Here is a 12854-nt window from a genome sequence, read left to right on the forward strand (position 1 = left end):
AGTAGTATTTCCTAGAACAGAACAGCCACCTTAACTCTATTTCCACAACTACTTCTGTTTCATAAATGGGAATAGGAAGAAATGCTGACACAATTAGTGTGGTGTGGTGTGGCCCAAAAATGGCCCATAAAAGGTGTTCATGACCTAATAAATCCCTAGAACCTGGCAAAAAGGGTGTTTTTAAGGTACTGCACCTTGAAATGGACAGATGACCCTGGATTATCTGGGTGGACCCTTACAGAACCAGAAGAGTTAGTGAGAGATGGAGTTGGTCAAAGAAAATGCAGGAAAAATGAGGCATGAGAAGAATTCAGTGCTGCTGCTGGCTCTCAAGATAGAGGAGGCCGGTTCAAGGACAAGAGAGTAGTTGTTCAGCCAGCCAGCAAGGAAGTGCGGACTTCGATCCTACAGCTGCATGGACCTGGAGACCACCACCAATCTGCAAGAGCCTGGATGCACATTCTCCTCTGGACCTGCAGGTAAGAGCCAGGGCAGGGCCTGGGAGACAACTTCGCTTTAGCCTCATGAGACTTGTTCATGAGACTTGTGTTGAGTTTTGGACCTACAGAACTGAGATGATAAATTTGCGTTGTAAGCTGCTAAGTCTGTAGTAATTTGTTATTGCAGTGATAGAAAACCAACAGGTAGTATAAGATGGAAGAGTGAGTCACAGTTGGACCCTTGAACAACATGGGTTTGAACTGCACCAGTCCACTTATATGGACACCCAACTGTGTTTATTAAGGGAATGATGACTTTACGTAAAACCTAATTTTGGGGGAACATAAGTGAAATACTCTGAAATAAAACACAATGTTTTCTTGGATCAGTACCCCAAGGCCAAAGAAATAAAGCAAACACATGCAAATGGGACCCAATTAAACTTTAAACCTTTTGTACAACAAAGGAAATCATCAATGAAACAAAAAGGCAGCCAATGGAATGGGAGAAAATATTTGCAAATGATGCTCCTGACAAGTGGTTAGTATTCAAACTATACACACAGCTCATATGACTCAATTATTGAAAAAATCCCACAAAAAATGGACAGAAGACTTGAATAGATATTTTCCTAAATAAGACATACAGATGGCAAACAGGCACATGAAAAGATAAGATGCTCAACATTGCTAATTATTAGAAATGCAAACCAAACCCACAATGAAGCATCACCTCAAAAGGGTCTGAATGGCTATTATCAAAAACTCTACAAATAACAAATGTCAGAGAGGATGTGGACTAAAGGGAACCTTTCTTCCTACGTTGTTGGCAGGAATATAAATTGGTATAAACACTATGGAAAACAGTATGGAGGTTTTCTCAAAAACTAAAAATAGAACTGACGTGACGCAGCAATCTCACTATTTGGAAAAAAATGAAACCATTAATTTGAAAAGGTACACACACCCCAATATTCACAGAAGCATTATTTACAATAGCTAAGACATGGAAGCAACTCAAGTCCCATCAACAGATGACAGGATTAAGAAGATGTGGTATATACAAAATGGAATATTACTTAGCTATAAGAAAAGAATGAAATACTGGCACTTGCAACAATGTGGATGAACCTATAAAGAATTATGCCTAGTGAAGCAAGTCAGACAAATACAATATCACTTATATGTGGAATCTAAAAAATAAATACCAATGAATATATACACAAAGCAGAAACAGGCTCACAGACGCAGAAAACAAACTTGAGGTTACTAAAAGGGAGAGGGACAAATTAGGGATATGAAATTAACAAATACAAACTACTGTTTATAAAGTAGATAAGAAACAAGGATTCACTGTATGGCATAGGGAATTATACCCACTATCTTATAATAACCTATAATGGACTATAATCTGTAAAAATACAGAATCACTATGTTGTACACTTGAAACTAACATAGTATTATAAAGCAACTATATTTCAACAAAAAACTTAATTCTTCTGGAGACATCAGAAATACACTAGACTAGCAATTTCTGCATTGTGGGGTATGGAATCTTAGAAAATAACTTGGGAAAGAGTTGCCAAAGTACCTTTTCTGGAAACAGGTTTCCTGCACTCACCCACATTCACGCCTCCATCTCTTGGTCGGTCCAGTGGGTCCTCCTCCTCTTCTCATTGCAGACCTCAGGGCGGAGCTGTGTGCCACAGAAGGCGTTGTCTTTCCCACCAGGGTTTTTCTTTTCTTGGCTAACTGGGAAATGGTCCTAGTATTTATGCCATCTAAGCGTAGAGGTCTTCTCTTGATCCTGTATTTTAATCTTCCCTGTCTCTGGAATTCTTTAAGTCGTCTTTGAAAGCTATGGAATCTTTGGGCTGGGATAGATGAAACAATAATTAGGGCTTCCTTGTTAAAAAACAAAAGGGAGGCAGGTGAAAAATTTATAAATTTTGGTGGGAAAAATATGACATTAGAAGCTTTTAACAAAGATGATTAGCAGTTCAAAGAAATTGCCAAAACTAACCTGATGCCTTCTATATTTTATTATCTTCAAGCCTTATTTCTACCTATAAATGAAACATTACATTTTTCCAATATTAAGTATTTATTTCTTTATATGTACAAAAATATTTTACCAGGAGTATGCAGTCTCACAGATTGAACATTTCAGTAAATTTCATTTTGGACAACATTAATATGTGAAAAGAAAAATTTACAGGGACAGTGGCTGAGAAGTCAATACTTAATTGTACTGCAGGTAAATTTTATTTATACAAGGACAGCAATAATGTTTCTTTTGTACAGGTACTAGTAATACAATTACTTGGAAAGCAGTAGCAATTAATTTTGTTTTTAAACTTTTTCACCTTTAGCAGCTTGTTCAGCTTTAATTTTTTGGTTGTTAACAAGTATTTTGCCCTCCATTAAAAAAAAAAAAAAAAACTCTTCTACCATCATTTCACAGACCAGAGGTTAAAAAGAGCATGCATATGTGTTCAAAATAAAAATATACCAAAATGAAATGGGGGAGGGGGAAACACCCAAAGTCTTCACATCAACTTTTCATCATGGGCTCTTAATAGAGCTAACATAACATGTGGAAATTATACTAGGTGCTGAACCCTAGTGTTCATTCTTCTAGCAAAATCCAAGATAACATTTTCTTAAAAATCAACGTTACTGAAGAAACAGGAGTCAGCAGTTCTTTTTTAAAGAGAACACAAAGCCAAAAGAAGTATTTACCTTGTATTTCAGTTACAGATGGAGATCAGCTATTCCTCCAATCAAGTTCCACTAAAAAGACTAAGGCATTTCTCAGTTAGACCATGTTTATCAGAACAATGTATGTTCTGCAAAGTCTGCAAAGTAAGGTTACTCACATCACTGCCTGCCTCTATTTAAGAATAAGACGAGAACCACATATTTTAATTGGTAATGACTTACGGTTTAGTGTTGGTAATAATATATATAGCAGAGTTTCTCTCTTCCTCCAAGCTCCCAGGCCTCCTTGACTGATATGAAGGTTAAGTTTCAGGCATGGTCTGTCATATTTGTATGTTTCTACCCCTGGCTTGCTGTGACTGAAGTGCAATAAAGATATTTATCCCTGACTTCTAAAATAAGACCTTTTGGCTTTTGCTCTGTGTTAGTACTTGTTCACTGGGACTCAAGACAGATTTACAAGCATTAAGTCATTTAATCTGCCAAGTTATAAGTGGCATTTACATCATCTGTAGATGTGTTCATTCAATTTGTGCTGTAGATTAGAAAACAATTAAAGCTGGTAGGGGAAAAAAAAGAATTGTTGCTTCTGGCCAGCTTTGGTGTATGGAGGCAAGTCAGATTTCTCATAGCACTGCAGTATCAGCCAGTGGCCCTGAAGCGGGTAGAGAACAAAACTAAAAAAAAAAAATGCAGTCCAGTTGGATTCGAGGTCCCCCAACTGGAGGTAATTGAATATGTTTCCCCTTTTAAAGAAACAAATGCCTTTTAAACTTAATACTACGGGTTAAACAATAGGGCTGCGGTGATAAATTTCAGGCAGAAGAATAAGGTAAGCAGCTTTAAGGGGCAAAGATCAGAGTGTCTTCAAATGTAATAGAGTACTGGATTGCTTACTTAAATTTTGTTTGACTTGTGAGTGGTCTGGTTGGTGAGGTGGAGGATTTCCTAAAGGTCTGGCCTTAGAAAAGGATTCTGAACTCAAAACCTCCTGACCAAGGCCACTAAGAGACCGACCGGAACACAACCTCTTTCAGGCTGGACAAACATCCTCAGAGCTGTTTTAAAACTGAAGGCAGAATCTCTAAATAGTGTGCACCTATCACTACGTTACCTCCAAGAGAGGTACACTTTAAAAGAACTAAAAAATAAGCAAACTCAGGGCAAATGAATATATATAATAAACAGATAAAGTAGCTTAATAAGGATTTTCCAATTTACCATTTACCTCATCAGAGTTATAAATTACTTCTTGTAATTTAAGGTGAAGACAAATATTAAGTTAGCCTTATTTAACAAGTGTATTATTAAAAGGGAGATGTAAAGTTTATCAATGGTCATATGGTCAGGAGTCATAATTAGGATCTCAGCCAGTAGAAGTGCACCAGCTCTATTTTTATCAAAAGAGAGACTATTTTAAAGAATGCAGTGCAGTGGTACTGCAGAAGTAGTGCAAATCACGCTTTTAAAGTCTTACTTTAGAAATGAGATAGCATCATTCCTTCACTTTCTAGTGTTTAAGGACTCATTTTTGATTCTGTGTACTAAGTCATTCCAGAAACAAAATAATATGATAAATTATGGAAAATATTAAAAATAAAACTTCAAGCTAGCAAAAATGCAGTTAAAAATAATCTTACCTTAAGAAAATTATAGAATTGTTATCTTCTTCAGACATATAATGTATATGTAAAAACTGAGATGATGAATTACTCAATTGTATTCTTAAAAGTTTGTGAATATTAACTTGTACTATATACAATAATCCTATTATTTAAAATACTGAATTTCTCCCAAGAACTCCAAATCCATTACAGATATTATTACATGAATTCTCACAACAAATCCAAGAGAAGGGCAGGTACTATAATCGCTAAGCCTGAACCATATCTCAAATTCATTTGAAGGGTTAAATAAGTATTTCCCAAGAGGTTTCCATCCACGACTCTGTCCTTTTCCCTAAGGAAATTAAGTTAGAATACCTTTCTGAGCTTAATTCCAAATATATTTTTCAGAAAGGGGATTAGCATCTGCCTCAAAGTAAAACCAGAGCCTCTGAAAACTATGTGAAAAGTTTCATAATGTCTAAGAATTTGGAAATAATTAAAAATGTAAGAGCGTTAGTTATAATTACATAGTGAACTAAATTTTAGTATTATTATTATCCATATATCTTGGGAGAATTTTACATATTATACACATAGCTGTATATATATATATATATATTATATATATGATGACTCAAACATTTAAAAAATGACCTGCTAGCTATATACAGAAAAGTTCAGGATTGCTTTTTCCATATGTAGTATAAAGACTCATCACTATAAAATTATTGGCTCCCTAGCCTGTGGTTTCTGGAAAATGGGGTGTTGTTTCAGAAGTCATAAAAGTACAGTGTTAAGTAGACCAATTTTCAAAACTTTATGTTTAATATTTACCAGTTTAAAATAATTTTACCTAACTCCATGGCTATCCATCTGAAAAATCAACGCCAATCACTGGATTGTGACACTTGTTGTTATCCATAAAAATAAGTACAAATTTAAATGACTCTTTAAAACAAAGATCATCTTCTATGGTCACTGGGATATTACGGTCAAAGCAGCTAGTACCTGGCCATAGTCTATAATGCTACACTAACATATTTTATTGCTAATTTGCATTCTTTTTCTAAATTTGTGTTAATATCCAATTTGCTCTTTTAAAGAAAACTTGTCCTTATAAGCTATTATATTAAATTTACTAGATTCTAGAATCTAGGGATCAGGCTACTATTGCTGTACTGGGTTTATGATATGATTTCTACCTTAGAAAACTATGTTCAGCAGTTGTATGGTAAAAGTAAACAAAGTCCTGATGTATTGGATAGTATTTTATTTGACACTATCCAAATATCAAACAGAAATGGAAACTGCATAATCAAGGCTTGGTTATAATAAAAGGAAAAATTCTACTTGAGTGCATCACATATATTACACTAGTTACAGTTAAATGACTTATCCAGGGACATCAACTCTATGGATATGGGATATTTGTATATTTAAAAATATATATAATATTTAGCTGTATATAAATAATCATGCCCTGAATGCTGAATGTGGATACTCACCTGTCCACAAGGAATCCTCAGGTGCATAAGTATGTTGGCACACTGTTTCCCAAAAGCATATGCACGTATATTTTTAACGATTACCAACTGTTCAACATCACCTTATTTTTTCTTCAGTAAAACTAGTTATCTTAGACCTTCCCTACAGAAGTTCACATTCCCTTGATCACAACTATACTCTCATTGCTATAGGAGAATTCTGGGACCTCTGGGACTTCTTGCCCCAGCAGAGCTCTGCTGGTTTCTACAGAACCAGATGGGACTTCAGTTTGAAGTTCAATGACTCTTTATTGGGATAGATGAACTTTGCTATAAACTGATTCTTTTCAGCTCTGGCATCTAGATGGAAATTAAATCAACTGCACTGTTCCATTTTATATTAGGAGGAATCTCATGTGTATAAACTAGTTAGTCATGAATACCATTTATAATAGAAATAACTCTTTTAAGTGTAGACTGTTTTCTAAATAATGTGCACTTTATACCATGTGATAAGGCCTAAAATATGTCTGATGTAAAAACCATCTCTGTTGTGTCGATGGGTAAAATATCCTGTGGGTAGACTTCTTGAGCTGCTCCAGTGATCCCCAAGAGGCTGCAAGCAGCTGCTCCAGTGATCCCCAAGAGGCTGCAGGCAGCAGCTCCAGTGATCCCCTAGAGGCTGCAGGTAGCGGCCCCAGTGATCCCCAAGAGGCTGCAGGCAGCAGCCCCAGTGATCCCCAAGAAGAGGCTGCAGGCAGCAGCCCCAGTGATCCCCAAGAGGCTGCAGGTAGCAGCATGAAGGCACACTACAGAAGACACCATACTTCCTGAGAGTGTGAAAATAAAATTTCTCTTAAAATTTATAGCATGTTAAGATGCTAAGTCATGGGACATCATCTCGACACTGTGCTTTGATTCATCTTTGAGAAGCCAAGACTTTGATGTAAATGTATGTGGTTTAAAAGTTACCAAAGTTACTAAAAGGTATGATCCATTTTGCTACCAATTTCCTATTCTGGGACAAGGAACCTCCATACAGCTACTTGGGTGTTTGGTTTCATTGTGAAGAAGAACAGTGTGCCTGTTGCTTATCACCATGTATTTTCTCTTCCCTCCGAGTCCTTCGGGCTAGCATTCCATGTGACAGCTTCGCTGAGGTGAAAACAAATTTCAGCAGCCAGGGGTCTGTGCCTACCAGCAGACAAAGATGATCACCAAAGTTTAAGCACCTAACCCGTTAAGTGTGAATACTGTTTATGTGAAAAGCTAGCAGCAGTATAAAATATGGCTAACTTAGTTTAACAATAATCTGCATCTCTGAATATACTTTAGAAGAATTTATACCATCAAAGAATCCTAAAGGAAGATATTAACTGAGATGAATTTTGGAAATTTGCATATGTTAACGTATCTAAAGAAGGAAAAGTGTTTTCCTAATCAAAAAGTTTACTTCCTAAACAAAAAGTACATTTCCTAACAAATGTAAAAAAATATATAAAACATTATTTAATACATATTATATAATACATACACTGTACATATTATATAATATATATAGTCTACTGAGATAAAACATTTGACGATTTTTTACAGATTTCATAAATTGTTCAGTGGATTTGGTTCACAACACAACAAACTGAAAAAATACCCTAATGATCACATCACACTTCAGAAAGCAAACTGATTGTTCACATAAACCCCCAACTGCAAACTTAAGAGGCATTTTTCAGCATCACAGAAATTTTCAGAGGCATGATACATTTGCTGATCATATCCTAATAGAAAACTGTATAAAGCAATAGGTACACTTTCATCAGTTTTTACAACAGATCAGCTTTCAGAGTCATTCTGCTGTAAGGTTTGCAGGATAAGGCACTCTCTTGGCCGGCATGGCCTTGCTTGCTGTGTACATGTTAACGAAGCATCAGCCCATCACTGCAACAAATGAGAGTGCAAGGTATTGCTCGTCATTTTTTCACAAGAGAGAGCATGAAGGGAAAAAACTAGTATAGCTGCATAAATTAGAACGGATAGCCATACAACTCTGAAATAACGAAGCTTATGTTGCACTGAGCAGACTTCCGATGTCAGATTTGGATGGTAGTAGGCTAGCTGTAGCACTGACATGAAAATTCTGCTTCTGTAAGAAATTGAATATATTAGGAAAGAAGGCCAATAAACCATTATTTTTTCCTAATAAGAGTAGCTGACCCTTCACTAAATACTGAACTAAATGGCAGCTTTACAAAACTATTTCAAGTATTCATTATCACAGTGAAAATGTAGACCAATGTTAGAGTGAATGATTTGAAAATTCCTTGGATGAAAAAGGCAAGGGTACTAAATCAAAACATATACAAAATGCTTCAACGCATTTCTTTATGTGATATGAATAGAAAGATTATCCATAAAAAGTTAGAAAAATTAAGATAAATCATATATTAGTACACCTTCTCAACCACATTTTATATAAAAATTCAGAATAGTGTACTGGTATTTCAATCTACACAATAAAAATGCCTGGACTTGGCAGATATCTTCTATCTGTGCATGTATTTTCTCAGTAGAAGGTTTGTGAGTTGCAGTCACTTTTTGGAAGTTTTATTTGAATCGTGAGCCTTACTGAATCATCAGTAAACCCAGCTGATTGGGACCCACTGTGGCTCCATTCTTAGTTTCTCTATGGCAGTCTGCAGTTTCTCAAAGGCTTTGTCTAGATTGTCATTGACGATGATGAGATCAAAATAGTGGTTGTAGGCTCTTTGAATCCGTGCACTTTCATCCACTGTTTTCTTCAAGTCAGAGTCCTGTCAAAGAGTTTCAACAGGAAAAGTTTATACAATGTATACTTGCTCACAATCAAAGTGAAATAAGAAGTAACTAGGATGGATATTTGTTTTGAGTGTGATATCAATCCTCAAAATCTAATCTACATAGAGTGTTAAAAAATATATTACCATCTGTTCATATCCAGTCATTCCAGCTGCATTCATGTTTGCGTTTATGAGTATTCTGTGTCTTCTGTTTCACTGATACTAAGATAAGATTCCTAATTAAAAGACTTTTGACAATAATCTTAGGGTGAAATCCAAAGTAATAAGGAATTATCGTAGGTCTTTAGCCTCCAGGTAGCGCTAGTGGTAAAGAACCTGCCTGCCAGTGTAGGAGATGCAAGAGACGCAGGTTTGATCCCTGTGTTGGGAAGATCTCCTGGAGGAGGGCATGACAACCCACCCCAGTATTCATGCTTGGAGAATCCCATGGAGAGAGAAGCCTGGTGGGCTATGGGCCATAGGGACGCAAAGAGCAGGACATGACTAAAGCAGCTTAGCACAGCACAGCCCGACTGCATCATCCTTCTCAAAATGTTTTTACCTTATGGAGTCTGTAAGTCATGGAACCCAAATTTCAGTGGCTGTTAAGCTTCAAGCCAAATTTACTGCCTTTTTCTAAGAAAGAGAATCTTAGAAGAATAGTTTGAAGACTACATGCTCCCCACCCCCAACAACAACACACACACACACACTTTAATTTGTTATATATTTCATTATTGTTTATGTTTCATAAAATACTTTAGTCATTCTGGAATATTTAGGGAGAATAAGTAAAGAATGGGTTTTGTCATGAGCAAGTAAAGCTTTTCATTGTGTTTTGAAATTTCACAATACTTCTACAGGTTCTCCAAATATTAAGTTCCTATTAAAATGTCTGTTTCATAATCTGTGGATATAACAGTGAATAAGACAGAATGGGTTCCTACCATTTAGTGGAGGAGACAAATAAGAGGGCAAATAAACAAAAACTTGCAAGTTGTAGTAAGTACTGTGAAAGAAACCAACCAGGAACAAAGAATTTTAAGAGACCTACCTTAGAGAGACATAGTGACTCTACATATGAATAAATGACATTTAACCTACCTAAATGACATTTAAATTGAGAACTATAGTGGAGCAAAGAGCATTCCAGGCACAGGAAACAGCAATGTAAAATCCAAGGGGGAAAAGGATACTGAAAGATACTAAAAGACCACAAGATGGATGGAGGACAAGGGAGGATGGGATAATAAGTTGAGATAGCACAGGCTAGGTCTTGGAAAACCTAGATGTGATGGAAAGACATCTCTGGATTATGATGGAGGCAGAGAAAACGGAAATGACAGCAGAATAGACAGATATTTTGGTGATAAAATTATCAGGTTTAGCTGATGGGCTGAATATGGAATGTGAGGAATATGAATGAATCAAAAATAGTTCAAGTTTCTAGCTTGAATAAATGAATAGTTGCAGAAGATGCAGAGTTGGGTGGGTGGGAGTGGGGAAAATATGATTTTGGGTGGGGGGTAAATAAAACATTCTACTTTGTACATGCTAAGTTTAAGGTGTCTATGAGACATCCAGGTGCAGCTGTAATGTTAAGTAAGTGAATGCTAGTGTAAATTGGAGCTCAGGTCTGGGTTATCTATACATAAACTAGGAACATCAGCCTAATAATGGTATATAAGTTAATGGATTTGGTGAAAACACCTACAGGAAAGTAAAATAGTGAAGTGGGTTCTCAAGTAAGCCTGAGGGATATTAGTACTTATATTTTAGTTAATATTTTCACTGAGATCTCTAAATCAGTTTGAAACAACTAAAGTATCTTTGGGTTTCCCTGGTGGCTCATATGGTAAAGAATCTGTCTGCAATGCAGGAGTTTGACACCTGGGTTGGGAAGATTCCCCTGGAGAAAGGAATGGCAACCCACTCCAGTATTCTTGCCTGGAGAATACCATGACCAGAGGAGCCTTTTGTTGTAGATGTGTAAACAGGCCAACTTATAAACAAATCTTACCTAGTATAGTCATTAGCAATCTGTCCTGTTAAAACACAAATCAATTCTATTTGACAATAATAATCCTGTAACAATTATCTAGTATACCATATAGATGGAAGAATAAAAACCTCTCTCTCTGTATGGCTACAGAATGATCTCCAGAATATATTAGTAAGTGAAAAAGACAGGCAGACTACTGTATGTAATAAGCTACCTTTAATGTAAGAAATGGGGGCAGAAGGATACACACACACTATTTATATTAAAAATTGTGAAAATAACCACCTATGTAGGTGGGAGATTGGAGTAGAGAGGACAGGAAAAGCTAAATTGTGTTTGATTTAAAGATTTATTCTGCAACTATGAAAATGCATAGAATTATATGACAAAATTAAATTCAAATAAAAAATAGTAATACCTAAAACTTAAAAGCAAAACAGATATGTGCTTCAAGTTGATGGCTTAAACACAATTTTAGTGACTTTAAAATAATATTCAAAGGATATATCATAAGTACAATTTTTTTAAAAGTTTTAAGTCTGAAACTTAAAACTTCTCAATAATCACACTGTACTGAAGGAGTCTTTTGGGCCTAGAAAAGAGAACAACAGTCTCAAAGGTCCCTTGCTGAATCATCTAACTTCGGAGAAAACAAAGTATAACTTTAGTTCCACCCTGATGCTCCAGGCCGGTTGCATCTATCTGGGACTTATCACCACCCGCTGTCCGGAAACCTACCACCCCCTACACCTGCCCAGAAGACTTATCACCCCCTGCCCAACTACAAATGTCATCTCAACAAAAGAATACTCAAAATATCCCGCCTGACTGACGTTTCCCTTATCACTTCCACAAACCTCCCTATAAGTATGAAGCCTCCCTGATCCCTTTCGGCGCTCAGCCTGGTCGTTAGGCCAACTGTCGCCCCTCCTTGCCTGAATAAAGGTAACCTACTTCTGTTGAGGTCGTCTGTCCTTTTCTGCCTCGCCGGAACTGTACCTTACAATTACTCAGGAATTACATATATAGTATGTGCTTATTTTATATATGTAAAGTCTGAAATTATGTTAATGCTATTAGGAATGAAGACTTTCAGCATAGGAGGAAAAAAGATGATTAAAAAAAGTCAAAGAAGTTAAGTAAAAATGTAAAATCTGAGTTGGAACTATCAAATTGAACTAATGATGTCTATTTTCCAAAAGGGGGAAATATGTTTCCTTTACCTGGTCACTGAGAAGACCCTGAAACAATGACCAGCTAAGTTGAATGCACACCTCTAGCATCCATAGGAGGTCTAAATACTATTTCCCACTAAAAGGAACCAGGGCTTTTGGAAGGCTGGTTCCAGATCTGGGCCAAGAAGTGTGTAAGGATAACCTGGAGCAGCTTGTTGTACCAGGAAGCAAAGAATCATTGAAGGTTTTTGGGGTTGTATTAGAAAGACTCAGAAAATAAGAGGAATAGGCTCCTCCTAACTGAAGATGAGACAATTTACACATCAAAGAGTAATAACTGACTTAAGCACAGACATAGGGAGTATTTCAAGTGACTTTAAAATACACTGATTTGATTTGACTGAAATACTTAGTGGGAAAAACCCTAAAGATAAAGGAGACAGTTCACAGGAATCATATCTGGTAGCATTTGCACACTTATATTCAGACTGTTGTGTACTGTTGAGATAAAGCAAATGAGCAATTATGTGCTACTCTTAACATTCCCAGTATTTCTGAGAACTGGGATACTCTGCACAGGAGAATGGAGTTACCATATAAAAGAGGTTA

At 36.3% G+C, this 12854-nt stretch overlaps 2 protein-coding genes across 3 annotated transcripts in view; one reads left to right on the top strand and one right to left on the bottom strand.

Moving 5' to 3' along the window:
* Positions 1-12854, top strand: part of VPS41 (VPS41 subunit of HOPS complex) — a 409984-nt gene that overhangs the window by 225286 nt on the left and 171844 nt on the right. The window lies entirely within an intron of this gene.
* Positions 2531-12854, bottom strand: part of PALS2 (protein associated with LIN7 2, MAGUK family member) — a 53068-nt gene continuing 42744 nt past the window's right edge. Inside the window, exon 11 of the mRNA XM_043464230.1 lies at positions 2531-9062. Coding sequence (XP_043320165.1) covers positions 8886-9062 — 177 coding nt within the window. The 3' untranslated portion in view covers positions 2531-8885. The remainder of the gene's footprint in view (positions 9063-12854) is intronic.

Source organism: Cervus canadensis, chromosome 3, assembly GCF_019320065.1.
Source record: "Cervus canadensis isolate Bull #8, Minnesota chromosome 3, ASM1932006v1, whole genome shotgun sequence".
In the NCBI taxonomy this organism is placed as follows: Eukaryota; Metazoa; Chordata; class Mammalia; order Artiodactyla; family Cervidae; genus Cervus; species Cervus canadensis.